The sequence below is a fragment of the Anolis carolinensis genome, chromosome 3, assembly GCF_035594765.1.
Source record: "Anolis carolinensis isolate JA03-04 chromosome 3, rAnoCar3.1.pri, whole genome shotgun sequence".
Lineage (NCBI taxonomy): Eukaryota > Metazoa > Chordata > Lepidosauria > Squamata > Dactyloidae > Anolis > Anolis carolinensis.
This window is the reverse complement of record NC_085843.1, coordinates 262794970-262822844: the sequence shown is the minus strand read 5'-3', so window position 1 is coordinate 262822844 and position 27875 is coordinate 262794970. Positions and strand designations below refer to the sequence as shown.

The window sequence follows — 27875 nt, the reverse complement described above, 5'->3', positions numbered from 1 at the left end:
TAAAAGTTGGACAGTTTCATAGCTTGTGCCGCCTGTTGGACATTTTTATTTAGTACTAGCTTGGGGACCCAGCGATGCCCGGGTTATTTGAAAAAGACATGATTTGTCTTTGAATGTTATGTATTCTGTTTGGAGTGGGTGAACTACCATTCCCAGAATCATGGGTCAATTGTCCCCAAACCCTGCCCGTATTCAAAGTTGGCCATTTTGGGTCTGTGTACCAAGTGTGGTCCAGATCCATCGTTGGCTGGGTTCAGTGCTTTTTGGATGCAGGTGAACTACAACTCCCATAATCAAGACCCATTCCCACAAACCTCTTCAGTATGCTCAGTTGGTCATGCGGCTTCTCTGTGCAAAGTTTGGTTCCGAGCCATTGTTGGTGTGGGCCAGTTTCTCTGGATGCAGGTAAACTGTGCTAAGTTTGGTCCTGGTCCATCATCGGTGGGGTTCAAAGTTCTCCTTCATTGCAGGTAAACTATAAATCTCACTTCTCCCAAATGTCCAGGCCAATTCCCCTCAAAACCCACCAGTATTCAAATCTGGGCATATCGGGTATGCATGGCAAGTTTGGTCCAGACCCATCATTGTTTGGGTTCATAGTGTTCTGGGTGTAGATCCAAACTCCTCCTCTGCTGTGTTTGTTCTGCAGACAGATTTGAAAGGGAAGGGTAGTAGGCGGGGTCATGCAAATTCCACACCAATGGAGAACCCTGGGATGCCTGCCTGTGGTGGAATGCAAAATCTAGGATGAAATGGTTCCCAAATGAAAGCATTCCTTGGGTGTTGGGCTGTAGTGTTTGGGAAGGACATTGGCAGGGTTTGGGCTGCATGTTGATGGAGCTTGCTGTAACCGCAATGTCAGTGGAAAAGAGTGACTTGCTGGCTCCTCAGCGCTGGGAAATGTAGCTTGTTTGTGGATGCTGTCTGCGTGAGCAGACACCTGTGCCACATACATACATACAGGTTTTCACGTTTATTATGGATATAGATATAGATATAGATATAGATAGATATAGATATAGATAGATTGAGATGAAATACTTATGTTCTGGGCCACATTCTACATCTTTGATCGCCAGCCATTTTTTACCTCCAAAATACACGGAAGGACCAAATTGGGGAGCAGCAGTGTAGAATTATGGCTCAACTAAATAGAGGAATCTGAAATGTCAGGTTATCAGTGCTGTGAGCAATGTGGGACTGAGAAACATTTTTCTGGTAGAAGTTTGCATCTGCCACTGTTGTTTCTGAACCCACTGATTCTATGCCTCCTTTTCATATTAATTTCTGAAGGGTGGGGGAGTTGTTGTGTTCTAACTGTAATTCAATAATGTTTTGTATGATGCAGTGTTTCCATACTACACATAGATATTTTCTCTTCTAGTATTTGTTTCTGATTGTTTTCATTTTTATTGTCACTTCATTTTTATTATGTATCAAGTCTATGGAGGAGGTAATTTGAAGTCAGACAGAGGGAGAAGGAAAATGGGGATTGTTTACATTTATTTATGCATGCGATGCTTGTTTATGTGTACAACAACAACATATTTCATTAAAATGTTAATAACCCCGCCCTGCAAAAAATCCGGATGAGCATGAATATTGCTCAGCATGTTGCAGTGCTGTATTCAATCTCATAGACAAAAACAAAAAAACAAAACAAACCCAATACAGAATTTTAATATATTAGGTTGTGTCCCTCTGCAAAACCTAACATGATTGTAACCAGCAGGTGAAGTAATATCACAGTCATTAAAGCACATCTGTGCTAAAGCCTTCACTTCCAAAGAGATTCGAAATTATCAGCATGGCTGGGGAAAGGCTGTTTCAAAACAGGAGGCTGGTATTAACAGCCTTCCAGTTGACCTTTCTCCACAACAAACCCAAATTACAAGTGTGCCCTGTGGCATCTGAAAGTTCCTGGGAATGATACAATGAATTTTACTGGGAATCTTGCCTCCTGAGAAATAGTGGTAAAATAAAGAATCCAGGTGAACTACAGGCAGTCCCAGAGTTACAGGCATCTGACAACAAGAAGTGACAGGAAATCTACCTCTAGTTTGGACTTTGGTGATGGTCCCTATCACACAATGCTGTGTGCAACATATTGTTGATCAGCTACTTTCCCACCTCTGATCGTGCCACAGTGCAACAACTTACTTGTTGGATGATCCTCAGTCACTTCTGTGCCAGTATGCCGGCACAGAAATGATGTCAGGAGCCACTCTTCCCTCATAGTTGTTTTAATGAAATGAGTAAAAAGAAATAGATTTGAGAAACTGTGCTGGTGGTGAGGGAAGTACACCCATAACCAGAGGTATGGCTGCAGGGTGACCGATCACCAAAGCATCACAGTGTGATAATGATAGTCACTATGCCAGTAAGTTGCTGCAAACCCTGATTGCCAAATGACACAACACAGCAGCAGTATGCCATAAAATCCAAAGTCATAAAGAAGAATGGAGCATTTCAGACCTTGATAACATAGCACTCCCATCATTCTTTGCCATTGGATAGGTTAGTTGCGGTTGATGGTAAATGGAGTCAAACAATATCTGGAGGACCACAGGCTCTCCAGCTTTGTTATGAAGTGTAGTGTACACCTTTGGGAGAGGAATGATAGTTCAGTGATCTCCTGGTTTGCATGTAGAAGTTCCCAGGATTTCTGGAATCTAACTAAAATTGATCATTTCCCATATCCTTTTCTGCTTGAGATCCTGGAGAGGTGATGCCAGTTACAGCAGACAATACTAGATGAACAAATATTCTGTCTATGGCAATTTCCCATGTAGATCAAGGCTTCTTATTGACAGCATAGAGAATTCAGCTTCAGTTTTTTCAGTTTCATCAAATCAATTACTGATCCAAACACCGGAAGACTGATTTAGAAAAGAGATAGCTTCCTTAGAGTTTGGTGGAAGAAATAGCGAATGTGGAACTCCTTCCCTTTGTTTTTTTAAATTATTTAAAATGTAATGTTTTTAAATGTTTTAATGTGTTTAAATTCAATTTTAAAATGTTCATTTTAATTGTACACTGTTTTAAGGCATCAAACAGTTGTCTATGTGTAAAGCCTTCGGGGTTGAGGAGGGCAGGGTACAAATATAGGAAATAAATAAATAAATAAATAGTTTTAATTTGGGGTTCAGTATTATTATTTCAAAGTTTTTAAAGTGTTCTTCATAAGGGATTGGTTTTTCACCTTATTTTGTCTTAATTGCATTGAGAGAAAGGTGGGATATTAAATGCATACAAACAATACCCTTTACTATTTCACAGATAAAAACTGGGACAAATATGGCCATGCAACTTCAGCGTGTGGTCAATATGGCAAATGTTATTAATGAAGATGTCAAGCTTGCAGTTGTTACAGCAGTTTCCTTTTGGTGATATGACAGAGAACTAATGGGTTGTCCTGTCAAACCAGGACATTGGAAAGCCTGGCATACCTACATATAGACATACATACATACATGCTCTTGAGAGAGAATGCAAAAATGTACCTGCATCTGTAGACTGAAGTGACAGAGTCCAAGAAAAGCCATATTACTTGTCTCATATGTGAAAACCAATCCTTGGAATAATTCCTCTTTTTCAAGCATTAGGTGGTGAGTTTACTATGAGCACATATCATTCCAAACACTCTTCACCTCCTCTGCATTATTTCTCTGCTTGAAGCTGTCAGCTCAGATCACTTAAAGAATCCACTTATGTGGTCCTTATCATGCAAACAGGGCTGATCTGTCTTACCTCTGTGTAGCTCAGCTTATTGTGCATATCCCTCCAGAATAATATGCTTCAGTAAACTGAGCTCTTATGAAAATAGAGTCACATTACAGAAAATTATTTTCTCCTTACCCAAGATCTCAAAGAATTCAAATTAGGTACTTTAAGAGCTGCAAAGTGCATGCCGGGCACCCATTTGCTGAAATTTTCTCCAACTGGTAAACCTTTCATCTCCTGACGAGAAAATTGTATCAGGTTTCTTTTAAAAGTTAATATTTGTGAGCACATAAATGATACCTTTTATGGACTGCAATTAAATGATCATTTAAAGAAGGCCTGTGTTTAGGAAACATCAATTGTACCATTTTCTCCTAAAGTGCATTGAAATTCTAGTACGCATGCTCTGCAGTTACAAGGCATGTGTGAACTGTGCAAAATTCTGCAAGCTTGATTTCAAGAAAATATAGTCCTTTCTTTCTATAAACAAGCTGCTAATCCTTGCATTTGTGGCATTAACAAAGCAAAAGCACTGTGTCTGTTGCATCATAAACAGAACACCATTAGATTTAAATAGACCAAAGCACTGTTGGTTCAGCAGTCTCATCCCATGATGGACAACCACATGCTTATGAAAAAGGCTTAGTAGGCACTGGACACATTCTGTGATGAGAGTCCTCAGCAAGTGCCCAACCACTGGATCTGAGAATGGCTCAATGATCAGGTTTCAGAGCATGAGGACAAAAGAGCTGATCTCAAGACAGCACAGATGTGATTGCAAAGCTTGACCTAGTTTTCTGGGTGTAAATGGATTGATTGCACAGTTGTCAGGAGGTTGGGCAAAGTACCAGTGCTGGATTTAGGACAAATGAGGCTCTGTGCTGGTTAAGTTATAAGGCCCCTTCCTTGGGCCCTGAAAGAGGTACGCCCGGTAGGCTTACACTGCTTGCTTTGTGGCACATTCCCATAGACAATCAACTCTATCATTATGTCTGGAATCACTCTGAAACAGAACATCTTCAGATTTAGAATTTCATCACATAAGCAAAATTCATCGTAGAATTTCTTTTGGTATGAACATGGCCCCCCTGGCCAAGGGGCATTGTTTTAAGCACACCTAAGCACAATGGCACATCTGGCACTAGAAAGTACACATACAGTGGGGATTCATGTTGAAAATTTGAATCTATTTGAAGCCTACTCAGATTGTTATTTTACCTAGAATCTGCATATTAGGATACCAGTATAGGCCTCTGGTATCCACTGGGGCTTGGTTCTAGGACTTCCAAAATATGTAGATGCTCAAGTCCCATTATATACAATGGTGTAGTAAAGTGCTGTGCCTTATAAAAATTGTCAAATTCAAAGTCTGTTTTTTAGATTTCCCTATACAATGGAGACAAGCTGCAACACACAACGGAGACAAGCTTTAGGAATAATAGCAATAAAATGAGGAGTGGATTTACCACTTTTATAGCCATGAAACTGTTTCCTGTCCCTGAAAATCACAAAAAAGGAATGGTCAAGAGCAATTCATGAATCCATTTAGTATTTTGGAATACTGTATAAGTAAATAATTGGTTATGTAGAAATCTATTATTATTCATTTCATAGCAATTTGACCTCTAATTTCTATTGTTGATGATATTTTGTAATAAGACAGTCATAAAGTAAAACAGTTTTTTTAAAAAGAACAAATGATGACGAACCAAATTGTCCCCAAGGCAATGCTCTGAACGAAGACAGATAAGTTGCTGGAGGTTTCTTGCTAGTTTGAAAGAGAAAGCTATTATTGTTCCCAAATGTTGCTGAATAAATTCATCTGAAAATGCTGTAATGTTGACATTACTCAAGGAGGTTGAGACACACGTCTCTTACTGTGTACAAAAACTCAGTAGTCTTTTTTTTACTGACACAATGGTTGAGTGAACTTGCTGTACGTCTCCTGTTCTATTCTTCTCAGTGTTCGTTCTGCTTTCAGCTTCTGTAAACATGAATTCTTTTTAGACAAAGCTTCAGACTCCTGAAATAAAAACCATGGGGAAATGCTGGTGCCTTGTAAAACAATGGCAGGTAGGTTCAACCGTATTTTCTTTAAAGAGCAAGCCTGTTTTGGGAAAGGCAGGAGAAGGCTCTGGCAACCTTATGAATGTCTAAAAGATACTTGCTGAGAATGGAAAATCAGGCTTCAGATGGTATTTTAGAGATATGACCTTTGGCCACAAAGTGTAAATTTGTAATTATTCTTTAACTATGGCATTTCTATTTCACCTTTCTTAATTAAAATTCCTTCTCCACTCTTAGAGCCCTCTAACTCTATGGCAGGTGATTGTTTATTAAATAACAAGTCATCCACATTAATGAATTTCAGACTTGGAAGAAAAAAAAGAAAGTCCCGAAGTCATAGAATCATATGATTCTATGACTTTGGGCTTTCTTTTTTTCCCAGTCCATTTTAAAGCCAGAACCCAATCCAGGGGTCATTAACCTGGGCTGATGCCAGACTTTGTAGCCTCTCAGCATGGGGCCACCAACAGCACACATGTATATCCCACTACCATACTGGACTGTTAGCTGGCACTACAGTTGCTATCAAAGCTTTTGCCTGGTTTTGCTATTCAACTTACTTTCTGCTGTGAATCAGAGTTGGCTAGTGTCTCGGCTTCCTCCCATCTAAAGTACTACAGTCATCCATATGGTAAATACATCCAGGTAGTGGTGTCACTAGAGGAATGCATAGGGTGAGGACCACTCAGGTGACACCATCAGAGAAGGTCTCATTTCATCCATCAACTGGTTGTCTACTTTCATTTTTCCTTTGTCTGTCTCTTTCTGAGGGATTCTGTTTGGAGTGATCCACGTTCCCCTCCATCCAAGCAGAGTTACAGATTTCTGAAGTCAGCAGCCAATATGCATGGAAATCAGAGAAGCTCCTCCTTCATGCAGGATTTCAGTTATCGGGGCAGGAGCAGGCAACATGTGGGAGAAGTCATGCCCACGTCTCCCACACCATTCTTGCTCCCAGAACAGTGGTAACTCTTGGCTCTAAAACAGGCATGGGCAAACTTCAGCCCTCTAAGTGTTTTGGACTTCAACTCACAGAAATCACTGGTAGACTTTTGCAAATTGTGGGTGTTCCAGAAGAAAGTGGTTCTGGTGGGATTATAAAGAAAAGGACTCTAGAGAGTGGGGAGCACAACGAGTAGCACATTGGGGAAAGGAGATGAATTAATTATATGAATTGTAAAGTTTTTTTTGTAATGAAATGAACAGAAATATAATTTTTAAAAATTATGGGAATTGTGGGAGTTGAAGTCCAAAACACCTGGAGGGGCGAAATTTGTGAAGTTTACCCATGCCTGCTCTGAAAGGAGGCAGGCTCTAGAGCAGTGGCTCCCAACCTTTGGCCCTCCAGGTGTTTTGGACTTCAGTTCCCACAATTCCTGACAGCTGGTAAGATGGCTGGGATTTCTGGGAGTTGAAGTACAGAACACCTAGAGGACCAAGGTTGGGAACCACTGCTCTAAAGGGATCACTCTCAAAACATACCAATTCCAGATTGCTTTTTTCCCCCCTTCAATATCCTCACTACCGTTTAGTTGTGTGTGTGTGGAAGGGGGAGGGGGGAGCTATACCATAAATTTCCACACTGGGGTAACACCAATCCATAGTGATTCCATTGAGTGCATAAGAAGTACTGATATCTTAATACCAGGGACCATATTCAGTATTTCTGTTTATTGCCACTCCCACTTTATCCCTTTGTTTCTCTAGAAAACATGCTATAGGCAAGATTCTGAGTTAGTGATTCACTTTTCAAAGCCTTGGAGCCACCATCATGCCAGTCTCCAAAACATGGGCCTAGAAATGGCTGAGTTGGAAAAATAATTACTTGTTAACTATCCATGAAACCTATAAATTAGTGGAAAAATAATAGGAAATGCCAGTATTTTCATGTCTGAATGTGAGTATACAGAGGAATTGGCTGACCCATTCTTACTAAGGACCTCCTCAAGGATGAAATATTCAACCATTCCATGTAGTTTTTATTCAACAGAGAGAGCACAGTTGGTCTTCACATGTTACTCTGACAGAGTTGATATCATAAGAAGACTGGCAGAGAGGGGGGTCACTGCATAGTTACTTCTCTTGTTAGATTGCTTTCCTTCAGGGGGGCTAACTGAATTATCAGCTTGCCCATAGGTCTTGTTTTCAAATAATATCAGAGTTGAAAGGGAAACATAAGAGAGCAGCCGTTATGCAATGTCAGAACTGACATTCTGGTTCCAAATGTTGCTTTTCTCTTTCTTCCCTGGAGTCTAGGAACAAGCAAGAAAGACTAACTAACTCCCAAGCAAAAACCATTAAAATTAGACTGGGTTTCCCAATGTGGCATTTATGGGAAATACAGATAGTCAAATGGGGGGGGGGGACACAATAGGAGAATCAAGTATTTCCCAAAGTGACTATGATGTTCTTTATATGGTTTTGTGTTTATATTATAGAAAACAAGATAATACATTGATAGGCGTGGTCGTGCATTGCATTGTATGAAGTACATTAGGTGGTTTAATGGGGAGGAAGTGAGAGCATGTACTGTGGGAGATGACTGATTGGTCATTTGGATGGGATTTTTAAAAGGCTGATACATTTGACAATTGGTTAGAGATATGATTCAGTTACTGACAGAGTTGAGGAGTGAAGAGTTAAAGCAGGGTTAGTTGATAAGACTAAAGAGTGAAATCTATGAAGTGCGATTGAGGAAGAGTTATTAGAGCAGGAGGAACTAAGCTACAACACTATACTATAACTACATACATTTGAAAAAGATATACCGTTAACTTAATAACTTACTTTCTGCTGTGTTTATACACACATGCCTTTTGGGATCACTACACTGGCATTCAGTTATTGATAAGCTCAAACACAGTTATGCTTGTGGTGGCTGGCTGCAGCTTATACCACCAGAAGGGAGCTATTGCAATTGATAACAGAAGCAAGACAAATAGGAGTCCTCACAAGTAGAAGTCCTCAAGGGAAGCACTGATAGTCAAAAATGGTAGAACATCAAATAATGCTTCATCTACCTCTAGCACTATACAATGGGATATATACCCTGTTTCCCCTAAAATAAGACATCCCCAGAAAATAAGACCTAGTAGTGGTTTTGCTGAATTGCTAAATATAAGACCTCCCCTGAAAGTAAGACCTAGCAAAGTTTTTGTTTGGAAGCATGCCAAACGAACAGAACACCAGAGCATGTATGTACCATACAGTGTTGTACATGGAAATATTGGTAGTGACAAGAAATTCTTGATAGGATTCACAATTTGTCTGGTTATGCTGGTTTGTGATGACAACTACTGTACAGTATATAATAAATGTTCATTTTTTTGTTCAACAATAAATGTGAATTCTTCTTCATGGAAAAATAAGACATCCCCTGAAAATAAGACCTAACGCATCTTTGGGAGCAAAAATTAATATTTTCGGGGAAACACGGTGTGTGTGTGTGTGTGTGTGTGTGTGTGTGTGTGTGTATATATATGAGATACAGTAGATTTGGAAAAGAAACCCAAAGCTTAGATGGGTTTATCATCTCAATCTCTGAATGAAATTTATGTGGGAAGCATTTTTAGATTCTTGTTTTAAGTAGAAATACATGTTACCTTTCCATCTCCCAGTGGAATTTGTCATGACAGATGTTTTGCCAACTAGATCTATATCCCTGTTAATAATAATAATAATGACTTCCGGTGGCGTGACTATGGCGACAGGCTGGGTTCAACCAGGGCTCTGGCTGAACCAACCGCAAAATTGACCTGGTAGAGCTGCAGCTCCCTCTCCTCCCTTGGATCGAGTTGGGAAGAGACGCTGGTTTCATTGGTAACTCCGACGGCCCCAACGACCCTCGCCCCTCAAGGGTGAGGTTCTAGCGGGTCCGGAGAGCCAAGACCGGCGGGTCGACAGGCGGGAAGCGGGGACTCGTCCGCACTATCTGCCAGCCCAGTCACGGCATTTATATTAACAGGAGAGAAAAGGTAAGCCGAGCGCTACCGCAAGATAATAGTCTGAAACAACGATCTCTATCTAGAAATCAGTAGCCGCGATAAATTAACGAGCAGTACTACAAGTACCTACTGAGCAATTGAACGAAGAAAGAGCCAGTGAATATCTTAACAACCCAATAAATCCAATAAATAAGACAAACCCGTGCGGTTTCCTTGCCAGACGGGAGGAAAAGAGGCGACGGACGAAAATTTGTGAGGTAGAGGTCGCGGAGGTGGAGAGGAAGGATTCACGAGGATCGGTGTCGCCTTGGAAGAACAGGAGTGTCCTTGACGCCATGTTGTTTTGTCTAGAGAAGGCTCTTCTTTAAACAATCGACAGGAAGCGGATGCTGATGCAAGCGCAAACCACCAAAGACTACCAAAGATCCGGAAGAGACAGGAAGGAACCCAGGGAATAGGTTAGTTAACTTTCCCGAGAGAGCGCCATCTAGTGTGGCACAGCGCAAATTCCAGCTAATCCAGAGGCAACAGGAACAATTTAATAAATTAAAGTGCCGCCCCCCCACAGTAAGGAGCAACGGAACACGGAAGGAACAGAGGAATAGAGGAACAGAGGGGAACAGAGGCTGAAGGAGTAAACAAACGGAACGGCGCGGACTCGAGGTATACGGAAGATTGGTGAGAAGAAAAGAAGCGGGGAAACCTATCCCAATCTCTTAGCAATAACCTGTAGTGCGTGGTGAACAACGGATTGGTCTACATATCGCTTTCTATATACATACATATATTGGGGTAACGGAACGGATATCCACAGTCCCAGTTGCGTCTTTAACAACCACAAACCCAGCAATGACAACCCCCAAGTGGAAATTAGAGAAAGATAAAATGGACTCTAGGATAAATGTAAGAAGGTCCTCACTTCCGGAGGAGGGGGGTCTGAAAGACATTTTAAGAGAGATTAAGAAAATCTCAGAGAAGCAGGATCTATTACAGAATGAGGTCCAAATGATAGCCAAGAAACAAGATTTGCAATACAAAACATTTCAGGAAGAAATGGCGGATTTAAAGAAGGAATGGAGAGAGGAGATCGGTGCAATGAAGAAAGAAATTATAAAAAACTCAAATGACATTTGTGACTTAAAAATAGCAAATAGAAGGAATGACAAAACCCAAAGTAAATTACAGGAAAAGATTGAATCCATAGAAGAAAAGGAAGCTAAGTTGGAAAAAATACAGGAAAGATTGGAATTTCAAGCATTAGAATTCCAATTGAGATATAGAAATGTGCAAGAAGAAGAGAATGAGAACATAGGTTGGGTGATAATACAACTAACAGCCCAACTCCTACAATGTACCGAGCAAGAGGCCTGTGGGCAAATTGATAGGGTTTATAGGGTGCAGTCAAATTTCACAAAAAAAAACAAAGCAATTAAGGATGTTATTGTCCATTTCCTGAAAAAAACTACACGTGATGAAGTGCTAAAAAGAAATGTGCGGAACCCAATTTGGTACAAGGAGAGGAAAGTGATTATCCTAAAGGAATACCCAAAATCGACGTTAAACAGAAGAAGAAAATATTACTTCCTCACAGATGAACTTAAGAGGAGACAAATTAAATATAGGTGGGAGAAATATGAGGGCCTAATGGCAACATATAAAGATGAAAAAATTTGGATAACTACGGAAGAAGAAGCAAAAGACTTCTTTAGAACGCTAAAGAAAGATGTAAACGTAAACAGATTATCGTCATCATCAGGCAGCGGTAAAAATCCAAAAGAAACGAAGAAACGAAGATTCGACTCACCCAAACATAATGACCCAACAGTGACCGAATTGGATTTGAACACAGATCAGGAAGACTCGGATGAGGGAGAACAGCAGGAAGAGGAAGGAACCCATAGAGATGAGTAAAGTCAGTTGTCAATTAAAATGTTTTTCGAATAATGTTAATGGGTTAAACTCGCCGAATAAACGGAATAGATTATTTAATAAACTAAGAAAAGAAAAATATAACATTATAGCAATACAAGAGACACATATAGACCTCAAGCATATAAGGTTACTAAATAAGGGGTATCTAGGCCAATCCTTTATTGCGGCAGATAATGTAAAGAAAAGAGGGGTAGTCTTATATGTAGATGATAAGTTCCCAGCTAAAGAATCATTTAAAGACAATGAGGGTAGGGTAATTGCGGTAACTATAGATTTTGAAAAGGAAAAAATATTGATCTGTAATATCTATGCACCTAACGGCCCCAAAACTAAATTCTCCAAAATGTTGAGAGAAAATATTACTAACACAGAATTTGACCACATGATATTGCTTGGGGATTTTAATGGAGTTCTAGACACAGAACTAGATAAAACAATCAGACATAAGAAAATAAAAGAGACATCCTCCTTACCGAAAAACCTCCTTGCAGTAAAAGATGAATATGATTTAATTGATCCATGGAGAGAATTAAATCCGAAGAGAAAGGATTACACACACTTCTCAAACAGGCATCAAGCATGGTCCAGAATCGACATGATCTGGACCTCTAAATCACTGCTAACAACAATATCCTACGTAGACATATTAGCCAGAGATTTATCTGATCACTGCCCACTAACAATGGTAATAAATAAGAGGTATGTGCCCAAAAAATGGAGGCTAAACGAAAACTTATTCAAAAAGGAGCATGATATTAATAAAATCAAGGCTATGACTAAAGAGTATTTTAGTATAAACGATAATGGGGAAACAAGCCCTCAAACAGTGTGGGATGCTTACAAAGCTGTAGCAAGGGGTTTTTTTATACAACTAAGCTCCAGCAAAAGGAAGCAAAAAGATTCGGAATGGAGTAGATTAAATAAAGAAATAGAGGCAAAAGAAAAAGAATTAAAAACTAACCCCAAGAATCAGGAGTTAAAAAAAAGCCTAGCGCTCTTAGTTAAAATGAAAGAGAAACGGGACCTAGAAGAGGTGGCCAAACAAATCAAATGGGTCAAGCAACAAGCGTTTGAAAACGCAAATAAACCAGGGAAGTGGCTCGCTAGGTTAATAAGAAAGAAGAAACAAAATAGACTAATTACGAAAATTAAAACCGAAGGAAAAATAGTAAATTCGGATAAGGAAATAAGAGAGACCTTCCAAAAATTTTATGAGAATCTATATTCTAGTGATAGTATAAACCCAGAGACTATAACAGAGTACTTAGGCAAACAAAAACTGGACAAAATCTCAGATGAGCAAAGACTGGACCTCAATAGGGAAATATCAGAAGAAGAAATCCTTAAGGCAATAAAAAATCTAGACAGCAATAAAACTCCAGGCCCAGATGGCTTTATAGCAGGTTTTTATAAATTAGAACAACCGGAAGTGATCCTATTCCTAAAAAAAATAATGAATCAGGCACTACAAGACCAAATTATTCCAGAGTCATGGAAGGAGGCAATTATAACAATGATACCCAAAGAAAGTGCGGACCTGTCCGAGGTCAGGAATTACAGACCTATATCACTTTTAAATACAGATTACAAAATTTTTACAAAAATTCTGGCCAATAGATTTAAAAAATTCCTGGATGGATGGATAGGAGAAGATCAAACAGGTTTCCTACCTTCCAGAACCATAAATGACAATGTAAGAACAATTATAGACGCCTTGGAATTTTATGAACAACACAATCAAAGAGAAGTAGGTTTTCTTTCTGTGGATGCAGAGAAGGCCTTTGATAATTTAAATTGGACTTTTTTCAAATTGTTATTTCAAGAATTAGACTTAGGTATACAAATTCAAAATGCTATCAATAGTATCTATGAAGACCAATGGGCGAAAATACAAATTAATGGCCAAGAAACAAATAAAATTAAAATTAGTAAAGGAACAAGACAAGGTTGCCCCCTTTCGCCGTTAATATTTATTATGGCCTTAGAGATTCTTCTGAAAGCAATTAAAAAAGATACAAATTTGCTAGGCATTAGACTAGACAAACAAGACTATAAATATCGTGCCTTTGCGGATGATGTCATTTGCATTATAGAAAACCCAATTCAGAACATTCAAAAGTGGATCTTGAAAATTGAAGAATTCGGAAAGGTTGCCGGCCTTAAAATTAACAAAGAGAAAACAATGATTCTGACTAAAAATATGTCCAAAAAGAGACAAAAAGAGCTATATGATATCGTAGGCCTGGAAACACCAACCAAAATAAAGTATTTAGGGATCTGGATATCGGCAAAGAATAATCAACTACTTGATTTAAACTATAACAGAATTTGGAAGGAAATTAAGAGTGACTTGGAAAAATGGAGACATTTAAATATCTCACTACTGGGACGAATAGCAGTAATAAAAATGAATGTTCTCCCAAAATTACTTTACCTTTTCCAAAACATACCAATTATAAGAAGCACAAAATTATTTAAAGATTGGCAAAAAGAAATCATGAGATTTGTCTGGAAGAACAAAAAAGCAAGGATAAAATACAGTACGATGATTTCACGGAAGAACAAAGGCGGATTTGATGTTCCAGACCTCAAACTGTATCATGATGCATGTGCTCTTTGTTGGTTAAAAGACTGGATTAAATTAGAAAAAATTAAGATTTTAAATTTGGAAGGCCATGAACTAAGAAATGGCTGGCACGGATATTTATGGTATGAGAAAACGAAGATCGAGAAACAGTTCGGAAATCATTTTATAAGATCTGCCCTCCTGAGAATTTGGGATAAGTACAAATGTAGGTACTATACCAAAACCCCGCTTTGGCTATCTCCAATAGAAGCCAATCACAGAAGATTATTAGGGTGGAGAAATTGGCCCACATATAGAGAATTGTTAATTATAGATAAAGAGAAAAAAAATCCCCCAAAATTAAAGGAATTAATAACAATACAAGAGATAAACAAAAACGTGTCGTGGTACCAATATTTTCAAATTAAAGAGGCCTATAAAAGAGATAATTTGGTGGGCTTTGAGCATGATCAAGGATTTTGGGACAAATTTATTCTTATAAATAAGAAAAATATAAGTATAATGTATAACAATTTGCTATCTTGGGACACAGAAACTGCGACCGTAACAAATGCAATGATACTATGGGCTAGAAACATAGAAAGACCCATTCAGATGTATGAATGGGAAACCATCTGGAATAAAAAAATAAAATACACATATTCTGTAGATTTGAAGGAGAACTGGCTTAAACTTATACATAGGTGGTATCTAACACCAAAAAAGATTGGCCTAATGTATAAAAACACAAGTAATAAATGTTGGAAATGTAAAACCCATACAGGATCATACTTCCATATGTGGTGGAAATGTAAGAAATTAGAAAAATTTTGGAATGTAGTCTTAGAGGAAAGTAATACAATATTGAAAACGAAATTTGCTAAAAAACCAGAACTGCTTTTACTAGGCTTATATGACCCTAATGATAAGATCGATCCCAATACAGACAAACTTTTTACCCTTTTCATCACCGCAGCAAGACTTGTGATCGCCAGACTCTGGAAATCCGCACAAATACCAACTAAAGAATTATGGTTAGAAAAACTACTGGAAATCAAAAATATGGACCAACTATCCTTCTTGATCAAAAGAACGAACGGAACAGTTATGAAAGCTACTGACTGGACTAATTTTGAAGACTATTTAAGGAAGAAGATAGAAGCAAGCAAAGATCGAGTATAAGATAGAAGAAGAATTAGAAATGGAAGTCAACTCACACACCCACTCACTACCTTCCCCCCTCCCCCATCCCCTCCCCTTTTACCCGTCAATCTTGTCCCCCACACGAACATGGTGGTATGCTCATAGTGTTTTGTGGTTGATGTATGTTTGTCTACCTGTCTGTTTATTCGTTGTGAAAATCACAATAAAAATCTATTGGAAGAGAAATAATAATAATAATAATAATAATAATAGGAATAATAATAGTAATAATAATAATAGAACATGCAAAGATACTGTGGGACTTTCGAATCCAGACTGACAAAGTTCTGGAACACAACACACCAGACATCACAGTTGTGGAAAAGAAAAAGGGTTGGATTATTGATGTTGCCATACTAGGTGACAGTCGGATTGATGAAAAACAACAAGAAAAACTCAGCCGCTATCAGGACCTCAAGATCGAACTTCAAAGACTAGCAGAAACAAGTACAGGTGGTCCTGGTGGCAATCGGCACACTGGATACCGTGCCAAAAGATCTCAGCTGGCATTTGGAAACAATAGACATTGACAAAATTACGATCTGCCGACTGCAAAAGGCCACCCTACTGGGATCTGCACGTATCATCCGAAAATACATCACACAGTCCTAAATGCTTGGGAAGTGTTAGACTTGTGATTTTGTGACACGAAATCCAGCATATCTATCTCATTCGCTGTGTCATACTATGTCATTGTGTCAATAATAATAATAATAATAATAATAATAATAATAATAATAATAGACACAAATTCTGAATTCTCTGGAAAATTAGAACTTTCTTGTTAATATTCCAAACCTTCCTACAAGTTAGCCTTTTCGCTTGCTAAATCATAAATTACCAATGAGTGAAATAATAAACTCTCTAAATTAGCTGTTGGGTCTCTTACACAAACCTAAAAATTCCAGGCCAGCCCAGAGCAGAAATGCTCAAGACTGGCACCTGAAAACCACAGAGATGTTGTCATGTTCTGGCCCTGACTTGGAGTCCCAAAAAGTCCATTCAAACCAAAACTGTTTCAGCCTAGCTGGACTGTCACTCTTAACTATCCTGCCATCTCAGTCACCACAGATACTGGCCAAAAAGATCCAGAGAGTTCTCATTTTCCCTCTTGATGTATTATCCAAAGGTATGCAAGAGAGTGAAAATGTAAGGAGAAATGAAAATTCAGTGGGATTTGATAAAATAGCAGTGCTACATTTCAATTCTTTTGAACATGAATTTTAAAATTCACTTACAGCCACAACACATTTAGGACTTTAACTTGAAAGACTCAATGTCTTTTGGAAGGTGTGCCTTTTCTGATGGATGTTCAAGGAGCTTATGCTTGCCTATAGTTCCATGAATATTGCAATCTGTAGTGATGAGTAATGGAACACTGTCTTGCCTCATTTAGTGTATCTGCGCCTGGTCATATTTTATGCCTGTTATTCCAAATTATCATACAGGCTGCTGAATGAGATGAAAAATTCAAGACTCTGATTGAAAAACTGTGTTCTTCCAAAAGATACAAGTCAGCTTGAAAGACTCAGAGGACAGAAGAGTACACCAGGAGAAAATTGGTGAGGGAGTGACAGAGTTGGAAACAGGGCTGGTCTGTCAGTAGGCAGAGTGAAATAGCTGCTTGAAAGTACAGAGCATCCTCAAGATTTTGGAGAAAAAAAATTCCAAGACGAAGTACAAAACTAAGATTCATAAATAACTCTGAAATGGAAGTGGACACCATCTGGCAATGATCTCAGGCAGAAAAATAACTTGGAATGACCTCAGGTGGAAGTGTGTTCAAGAACTTGGAGACCTTGGTGTTCCTGGGAGACATATTGCAAGTAACTCCTCAACCCTAAACAAATTGTCATGGGCTCTTTTAGATGTTAAGTTCCCACAATTCATTCCAACCTTTAATTTAATTCCTTGAAAAAGAATAATATATTGTATGGAAAAATCTCAATTTCACGGAGGAGGAAAGCTTATGTTGGGATAGGATTTATATTGTCCTCTGGGTGTTGCTGAACTGAATATCCCAGTTGGCCTAGACAGCATAATCAGTGGTGAGAACTGCTAGGATTTGTAGTTTACCAGCAGTATAAAACATTACCACAATGAAAACATATAGTACCACTAAAGGATCAGAGAATCTGCTCTTATTGGTGAAAGCAATAAAAACCAATTAAAATCCTGTTAAAACCTCTATTCTTAGTTTACAATTTAATCATTTTCAAAAGCTTGCTTTCAAAGCCATGTTTTCAACCACTTCCTAAATGAGACCTAACAGCTAATAGGAGGGGCAGAGCTCTATAGTAGGGGGAAAAACTGGGAGTTAGTGTTGCTGGCGGGATTAAAGGGTTCAGAATATATGTGAGGAAATATGTAGTTCACAGTGTAATCCTATTTTGCACATTGCTAAGCCTGGCTACACAAACACACACCAAGAAAAGAATGTGAACTGTTTCCACTCATCCTATTAAATTAGTTTGACAAAACCGCTACGACCAATTTACAGTTAAGGGAGCATTGCAGCATGGATTTTCTGCACTTTGCCTGTGATTATCTGGAGATTGCCAAGACTTGCAGAGACTGAAATATGTTTCAAAAAGAAATTATTTATTAATAATGTCATAATGCGCTACTATATGAAGCAAGAATAGTTTAGCCCCCAGGCTATTTTGTCTATTGAGTGTGGACTTGTAAGAAAATTGACTTTGGGGAGGTAATTTGTAAGTCTTCAATAAAAGGATAGAAAAACAAAGTTTAAAATGTTTGTAGTCAAATTGGTCCATTATAATGGAGAAAAGGGGAATTTTTGGTGGCAGAATAAGGAAGGAAAAAGACAGTCAGCCAAATTTTTAGACTTGAAAATATGTTAAACCAAGATAGCAAAAAGGGCAGGAATATCTGAAGGGCTCATCTGGCCCATGGTGTAATTTTAGAAATAGAGAAAGTGTAAAAAAATACACATCTGTGAGGTTTAACCTCTGAAGAGATTCCAAGAGATGTTTGCTCTCAGGTTAAAAAAATCAATTGTTTAAATTCATTTTTTTTTCTATTTCACAAGGGTTCTGCACCCCTAACTCCAGCCAAAGAAGAAGGATTATTGAAACTTCACAATGAAAACTTTATTTTATGATTCATGTGATTATATTTATGTTTGATGGGATAATAGTATGTGAATGAGAGGAGTCGCATGTCAGGAAACCTGCCAAATAATCCTTCTACTCTGAAGAAAGCTCCATTCAGTTTAGTGGGTTTAGTCCCAAGAAAATGCATAGCATTAAAGCCTCAATTAAAGCCAGATATTATATACTGGAAGAGACAACATTTAAGCAATGAATCCATTAAAAACACAGAAAAAGTAATATGAATATGTAATTACTAACTGTTATTAACTAATGCACTCCTGTTACTGGAGTAGTCATTTCAAATCTTCCCTGTATTCCTCTCAGAGCATTTTTAACAGCAAGGAATCAAGCAAACTGAATATCTGGGCATATGTTTCTCCATTTCCATGTCTGCAGACATCAATAAAGTCGATTTAAAAGAGCTCCTGCTTACATGATGTACTTATTATTTACGGAGGTCATTATCACCTGATCTTTCCCCAGCTTTGATCTTTACTTCTAATGCATGTGACTTCTTCCTGGTTTATGGCTTTAATTGTGCTGTGTTGTATGCACCAAAATCATTACTGCAAAGCTTTCTCTGCTAGAGCTTTTAGCTGTAATGCTAACACATTGAGCGAGCAAGGACCAAGCAAGACTAGACTGCTCAATGTGCCTTTGTGTTTCAAATGCACTTTTTCAAAGTTGTAAATAGCATCAAGGGTGAAAAAGGAAGGTGGGGGAGAGGAGCATCAGTAGACAGGAGCATTATTTCTCTATTTCCTGCTGCAATGCTGAGAAAAATCCCTTCTCTGAAGAGCCTATTTGTAAAGGAAAGAAATCTCCCTTTTGTGGGTAATGGGGACTCTCTTCCCAACAGCGAGAGGAGGAAATGGTAGAAGTTCTTCTTCTTTTGCAATCACAATCATGACTGCTCTCTCCAAAGCACCCTGGTTGATTCTACTTGCATTTTTCAAAAACCCTGCTGGTTAACTGCAAAGATGTATTAAGCGTCACCACAAATTCAGCTCTTCCTTATGAGCTCCAAAATACACACTTCAAAGAAGTCCCTATTCTGTTACAAGACACTTCTATTATATTTGATAAGCAATTAATTCCTCTGTGTACACATGCCTATACAACTAGACTCAAATAGAGTGTGTCCTTTGGACTATAAAACTATAGCACCATGATTCCATAATGACCATACTTTCACTCTATGGAATCCTGGGATTTGCAGATAGGTATTTAGAGTCTTAGTACAGGGAGCTCAAATGTGCCCCCAAATTTGATAACTAGAGCGGCATACAGGGAGCTTATTACTCCTCTGCTACATCAGCTCCACTGGCTGCCAATTAGCTACCGAGCACAATTCAAAGTGCTGGTTTAGCCTATAAAGCTCTAAATGTTTCCGGCCCAGCTTAATTGTCCAAACGTGTCTCCCGCTATTTATTTATTTATTTATTTATTTATTTATTTATTTATTTACAGTATTTATATTCCGCCCTTCTCACCCCGAAGGGGATTCAGGGCGGATCACATTACACATATAAGGCAAACATTCAATGCTTTAACATAGAACAAAGACAAACGCAGGCTCCGAGCTGGCCTTGAACTCATGACCTCTTGGTGAGAGTGATTTGTTGCAGCTGGCTGCTCACCAGCCTGCACCACAGCCCGAGCTATGACCCACCACATAATTTAAGATCCTCAGGGAAGGCCTTGCTTTCGGTCCCGTCAGCCTCACAGGTGCGGCTGGTGGGGACGAGAGACAGGGCCTTTTCAGTGGTGGCCCCCGCCTATGGAACACCCTCCCAAGTGAAATCAGGCAGGCTCCCTCTCTCCTTTCCTTCCGTAAAAGAGTCAAGACTTGGCTGTGGGACCAGGCTTTCAGACAATAGAGGCAGCATCAATTACAACATATGTTCTAGGATATAGGTGACAGATCCGGTTTGAACTCAAAATGCGCCTAACTGTATATCTATATGTGTACTTATGGATGTTTTAATACAACTTAAGTTTTATATTGAATTATAATGTTATTGTAATTGTTTATATGCATTTTATATTGTAAGCTGCCCTGAGTCCCCTTATTGGGTGAGAAGGGTGGGGTAGAAATACAGTAATAAATAATAAATAATAAATAAATTTCGTAGGATGCAGCCACGAATCATAGGGAATGCACAAGAGTGATGTAGAATGAAGGGAATGGTTGGATCTAATAGTGCAATGTGAAAGAGACACATACAGACTTCAACAAAAAGCTTAAACGCACCTCCCATTAGCTACTTCACTTGTCCCTAGGGGTGTAAATGCAGATTACTGCTGTCTGAGAACACATTTAAGCACAGGAGTGCTTAAATGAAGGGAATAGTTAGATCTTCTGCCAAGGGGAAGATAGGAATTGCTACATCAAATAATGGCTGATATGCTGTGATGCATAAAGTATGTATACACATGGCCAAAATCCAACATGGATAAGGATTTTTCTTAAAGCCCTTTAGGGATCCCCTCCTGCAAGTCCTGCTTCCTAAGAAGAAAAACAGATTGCACTGTACATGTTTTCTCTTGATTCAATTATTCTATTTTTTTTCCAAAAAGACCTTTTATTATCGGTTTGCAATTGACATGTATGCTCTAACTGTTCTAAAGTTCCTAATCTTTTAATTCTTCTAGTCCTCCTTCATATTAGTCCCAGACTCATCTTGCATCTTGATGAAAAAATTGTCTGCCATATTTCTGAAGACATTGTGTGTGTGTGTGTGTGTGTGTGTGTGTGTGTGTTTCAGAACTTGCTTGGACAGACGCTCCAGTTAATGTATTGCTCATTCATGTGTAACATCATCATTTTTTATAGTTTTGAGCACCTAACCTTGAAACAGAATTCTGTAAATCTATAATTGTCCTGTGAATTAGTTGAAAGCAGTCAGATTTCTCTATGCAGGCAGTTCCCAAGTTATGAACAAGATTGGTTCTGTAGGTATGTTCTTTAGTTTAATTTGTATGTAAATCAGAACAGCTACATTTTTAAGTGTAATTTTTTTAGCTTTGGATAGAACAGGGAAAGGTTAACACTCCTGTGATGTTCGCTTTGCTGCCTGTCCCTTTGTTCAGTAATTTTGATCTCACTTTCTGCTCCTGTGATAATTGGATTTTGAAAAATTTGGCTTGTTGTGGAAAGAAGGACTGGTGAGAAAGCTTCAGATACTTTTCCCCAATGATAACTCTTTGAAAAGTGAATTTTTGTTCCTAGGGGTAATTTCTCTCATTTCCTGGGGTCTCACCATCATTCTTAACTATGAGTCATTTATAAGTCCGTTATTTGCACAAAGTAAGCATATGTGATATATGCATGTTGAATATCCCTTATCCAAAATGCTTGGGAGCAGAAAAATTATGTTTTTGATTTTTCCCCACAGTTTGGAATAATTGTACATACATAAAAAATCTCAAGATGACTTTGCCACTAACACCACCAAGGATAAACAACCGTGGGAAATGAGGGAAGGATATGAATTGGGCCAACAGAAAAAAAATCCAAATAAGACTGACCAGAACGTGTAGTGTGGATTGAAAAACATGTTGGCTCAGATGAAGGAAGACAGATTTATTTCAAAAAAAATTATTTCTATATAGATCATTTTAGTAATGCAGTTAAATCCAATACTAATTGCCTATGTATAATCTTGCTGTCTCTATCAAACATACAGTTATTTAGTGTAAGCTTTCAGTATTGAAAAAGCAGAAAATACTAGGATTCTAGAATGGTTGATTTAGGGTACATTTACACTGTAGAATTAATGCAATTTGATACCATTTTAACTACTATGCCTGAACGTGATGAGTTCATGGGAAGTGTAGTTTTACAAGAGCCATGGCAGTTAATGTGGTTGCCAGTGTAGATGCACCCTAAAACCAGGAACATTGAGTGCCCTTTTATACTGTTATAGTTGTAAACCTAAGTTATCTTGAAATCTAGTTTTGCAGATTTGACAAGATGGGTGGTCAGTGCCTTTGTTATTTTTGAGTGATGAGTCTATCCTCTAGATTACCCCACTTCCAAATGTCCCTGCCCATAGTGGAGTACCCCTCTGTCCCTCTCACTCCGGGTTTTATCTCTGGGTTCATGTGGCCTGCCCTTGTTTTATTGTTTTTTGATTTCTTGATGTTCTGTTTATTATTATTTATTGTATTTTGAATGGTGCTATGATATGTTGTTTTTATATTTTATTATATTGTACTGCTCTGGGCATGGCCCCATGTTAGCCGCCCCGAGTCCCCATTGGGGAGATGGTGGCGGGGTATAAATAAAGTTTTATTATTATTATTATTATTATTATTATTATTATTATTATTATTATTATATGCCCTGTTTATACAGGAGCATTTCAGCAGAACTATCCAAGGTGCTGAACCTATTTGGAGAGACCCAGCATGAATAATAAAACAAAAAAGCTTGAATCTGCCTCTGTTTTGTTCTTACCTGGCCATTGCTATCCAAGGCTTTTGAGAATACTTAATTGTGCACAAACACCTCACTTTTTGTTACTATAACCTAGAATCAACGTGCAACTGTTTTTCCTCTCTGCTTCTTTGAAAGCCTCCTGTAACATCCTCAGAAGAATCATGAATAAAACATTAGCGTAAGTGAGCTAAACACCATTAGAAATCCATAGCTTCTCTACCTTCTATCACTCCTGGGTACCAGCAGTGCAACCAACATATATTGCTCAAACTTACTTCTAGAATTATTAATTCAAAATTATCTCAGCTTGCCAGAGTTATTACCAAGTTATACACTGAGGATGAAATATTTATTGCCACCATTTATGACTGCTAATATTACCATGGCAACATTTATTTAGCAGTTAGTAAAGTAGATTCTGATGTCTTTAAGATGACCTTCAAAATTTGTCTTGCAATACTAAAAAGAACTTGACTTACATACATACACACACATTTATATGAGAAAAGAATGACTGCGAGAAAATGCTGGACTGCTCTATTAAGCTACTAATAACTTAAGCCAACATACTGCAAGTTAACAAAAGTTACTTCCTCAAGCAGACACCTTCTGCCTCAAAAAACAGATTTTTTATGATAGCAAAAGGAAAATCATGTCTCTAATGGAACAATTTAAATGCATAACCGTTAAAACAAATTATTTAACTATTCTCTCCATGTGCCAGCATTCATCATGTTGACTAGCAGGACATCACTTATTCATAAAATACTTGGTCACTGAAGAAGAGAGAAAAATTCTGAATGTTGAGAAATGGTGTATAATATCAGCATTGTAAAAGGTGGAAGAGAACATCATTTTGTTCTATAGATTTCACAGTCTGTATCTTTATACATCTCTCCCAGTTTAAAAATTAAAAAATGCCCCTGTTATGTGAGGTAGCCAGTATTGTTCAAATGAAGGAAAGCAAGTGACATGGTGTATTACCTAATTAAATGCCACCAGCCCACTTTAAAACAATTTAAATTTTAAGATAATGAAAGAATGTTTATTTATTACTTCTGCAGCACATGTACCTGGTCAACAGCCACCTTTTTTAACCCAGGGACACGTGAGAAAAATAATTTGCTTCTATCCATTTTTGGGGAGAGTTAAATAGGAGCCCCTGGTGGCACATTGGGTTAAACTGCTGAGCTGCTGAACTTGCTGACCAAAAGGTCAGAGGTTCGAATCCAGGGAGTGGGATGAGCTCCCACTGTTAGCCCCAGCTTCTGCCAACCTAGCAGATCAAAAACATGCAAATGTGAGTAGATCAATAGGTACCACTCTGGTGGGAAGGTAACGGCACGCCATGCAGTCATGCCAGCCACATGACCTTGGAGGTGTTTATTGTATATTGTTGGGCTTGGCCCCATGAGAGCCGCCCCGAGTCCCTTCGGGGAGATGGGGCGGGATATAAAAATAAACTTATTATTATTATTGACACGATGACACAGTATGACACAGCAAACAAGATAGACATGCTGGATTTTGTATCACAAAATCACAAGTCGAACACGTCCCAAGTGTTTAGGACTATGTGATGTATTTTTGGCTGATGTGTGCAGATCCCAGTAGGGTGGCCTTTTGCAGATGATGATGATGATGATGATGATGATGATCATGATTATTGAAAGAGTCCTGTTCCCCAGCCATTGACATTTTACTATCATTTTCTGTATCTTTTTATATTTTATTTATTTATTATATTTCAAAACTGATTTTCTATAAATTTGAACAAGAACAACTAGAAAATGAGAAAACGCCTCATATCACTTTGTCCACCACTAGTGACTGAACAGAAACGTTAACAAATAAATGTGTAAAGAATTTAGTATCTTTAGAATCATACATATGAACATGCCTCAGAAAACACAAGCCTTCAATCCTAACTAGGAATTTTGAGCATGTAGTGACTCGACACTTTAACTAGGAATGCCACAGCCTTTCTGGTTTGTCTGTGACTGGAACTAAGCTGCTATTTTTTTTTTGATATTTTGGACATAAGAATATCTGGATTCCCAAACTTTCGATCTTAACACTGCATGGTCTTAATCTAGGATAAAACATAACACCATCATCCACCGCCACCTTGGTTACAGCTTACAATATGACACCTGCATCTGTAGGGTATACGTTCCAAGATACACACCCCATGGATACCTGAAACCATGGATAATTGGGAACACTGTGATTTGACTACACTTGGGCCAGAAGCATAACATAGAATAACACTGGAGGACCTAGAGAGATCTACAGACACTTCCAGGAGGTAATATCTTTTGGGGCATGAGTAAGTGAAACTGTGAATGTTTAGTCCATTGAGAAGGGGTCATACTATATTTTTGTTTTAAGAAACTGAAGAAGGAAGAAACCAAAAATAAATTTTGCTTATTTATTAAGCTCTTGTTTTCTTCCTCTCTCTGATTAACTGAATCCAGAATAAAGTTATCAGAAAGGCTGTTTATACACACACACACACACACACACACACAAAATGTGCTAGCAAATCAGTTACTTAAAATAATGTTCTTTTAAGTCAGGACCCTGTTGGCAAAGACTGATCAAAGGAAAGCCTAATCATTATGCTTTAAGCCCGAACAGTTCATCACAGGGTGAGAAGTGAAGACTATTTATAAAGAGAAAGGGCTGTGAATTGGAAAGCAATTTATTTGTGTCAACAGGAATCCTCAGATTTGTGAAGTGCTGCACCATATGCCTTCGGTATCAGCTCTGTTTTTAGGAGAACAGCAGTTGTACCAACCAGCATTCTGTTCATGCAGACTGGGTCAAAACCCTGATTATTTATAGCATAATGGAGATAATTTTGTAAATATGTTTTTGATACTGCTTGGTTATCTTTGCCAAAGTTGTGTTTCATTTTATATATTGCAGTGATGAGTGTGAATCATAAAATACTATTAAACACTATACAAATGTGATTCATAATAATGCCTAAAATAGTCACAAAAATATTTTAAACAGATTTTTCACCATAAATTTGTTCATTTTCCAATTTACACATAAGATGCAAGTCTCCTAAAACAAATGGACTGAAAACTAGAAGTGAAAATGTGCATCTGTCTTAAAAAGAAATTGGTCCAAGCAGCACTGCTTCTCATTGGAAATGTTGAGCATCACCATATTTTTTTTTTGTGTCAGGAACAACCGGAGTTGCTTCTGGAGTGAGAGAATTGGCCGTCTGCAAGGACATTGCCCAGGGGACGCCCAGATGTTTTGATGTTTTACCATCCTTGTGGGAGGCTTCTCTCATGTCCCCGCATGGAGCTGGAGCTGATAGAGGGAGCTCATCCACGCTCTCCCCGGGTGGGATTCGAACCTGGCAGCTTTCAGGTCAGCAACCAAATCTTCAAGTCACAAGGCTTTTCTCCCCTAGGCCACCAGAGGCTCCTAGTAGAAACCTATCAACTTGAGAGAATCCCTGAGTATTTCTGACCATAGGAACTCATGCTCTATCCTTGGAGGATACATTCCCAGCCTTCATTTGGATATGCAAAACTATGGATAATAGCAAACCCAATTGAAATGAAGGATTTCCAGTGCAAGAATATTATAGAGTTGCACTGGAAAACCTAGAAAATACTTAGAGGTGCAATATTTTGTTGGAAGTGAATAAATAAAACCAGTCTTGTGGATATGGAATCGTACTGTATTTCTATAATGTTGCATAACAGAAAATGTAGTTTTATATTAACATAGTCAACATTTTGAAGAGAATAATTACAATTGTAGAATCATAAGAAGAGATCATAAAGGCCATCTAGTCCAACCTCCTGTTAAGCAAGGCAGACAAATACAGTCAATATGAACTGCTTGTTTAAATATGTATTGTCTATATTATATTTACAGATTTGGAATGTATTTTGTGTAAGTACTTACATGGAGCCCCGGTGGTGAAGTGTGTTAAAGCACTGAGCTGCTGAACTTGCAGACCGAAAGGTCCCAGGTTCAAATCCCAGGAGCGGATTGAGCACCCGCTGTTAGCTCCAGCTTCTGCCAACCTAGCCGTTCGAAAACTTGCCAATGTGAGTAGATCAATAGGTACTGCTCCGGCAGGAAGGTAATGGCACTCCATGCAGTCATGCTGGCCACATGACCTTGGAGGTGTCTACTGACAATGCCGGCTCTTCGGCTTAGAAATGGAGATGAGCACCAACCCCCAGAGTCAGACATGACTGGACTTAACGTCTGGGGAAACCTTTGCCTTTACTTACATGGTAACAGAGAGCCAGTGTAGCTTAGTAATTTAAGTGTTTCACTAGGACTAAGAGATCAGAGTTCAAATGGTCACTTGACCAAGGAAGCCTACTGAGCAAGTTGCACCCTCAACATCAGGCAAAGGAAATGACAAACCCTCACTGAACAAATCTTGTCAAAACAACCTTGCAACAGGTTCTCCTTAGGGTCACTATAAGTCAGAAATGATTTGAAGGTAAACAGCAACACATTACTTTGTTTCTGCCTCCTCTTCTAAAATGCCATACAACTGGGAAAGGGTTGTCAGGAAAACAACAGATCCAGCACAAAGGTATTGGCATCAGTGTGACATTTGGACAGGTAAGAGATGGAAAGATTTATAGAGTATATTGCCTCAACTGTCCATCTCCTAACCCGCTCCAATGATAAGCATCAAAGCACAAACCAAAACTGTGAACTTTTATTTAGTGGCCCTCAAACAGTTCTTGAAAATAGCTTTCACCAAGAGAATTATTGAACTGTTAGTAATGTTATTAATATTACAGGCTTCATCACACTATTTCTTAGCTAGAGATCCATCACACTATTTTCTGACTTCAGTGTGGCCCGGCTTAAATACTCATCCA

At 38.5% G+C, this 27875-nt stretch overlaps 2 protein-coding genes across 3 annotated transcripts in view; one reads left to right on the top strand and one right to left on the bottom strand.

The window, feature by feature from the left end:
* The window catches only part of schip1 (schwannomin interacting protein 1), a 510540-nt gene that overhangs the window by 313185 nt on the left and 169480 nt on the right, over positions 1 to 27875 (bottom strand). The gene's annotated exons all lie outside the window — the stretch shown is intronic.
* Positions 9474 to 15611, top strand: LOC134297881 (uncharacterized). The gene is made up of 2 exons (XM_062976720.1): positions 9474 to 11646; positions 15209 to 15611. The coding sequence occupies exon 1, from the start codon at positions 10584 to 10586 to the stop codon at positions 11643 to 11645; it is 1062 nt and encodes a 353-aa protein (XP_062832790.1). The 5' UTR covers positions 9474 to 10583; the 3' UTR covers position 11646; positions 15209 to 15611.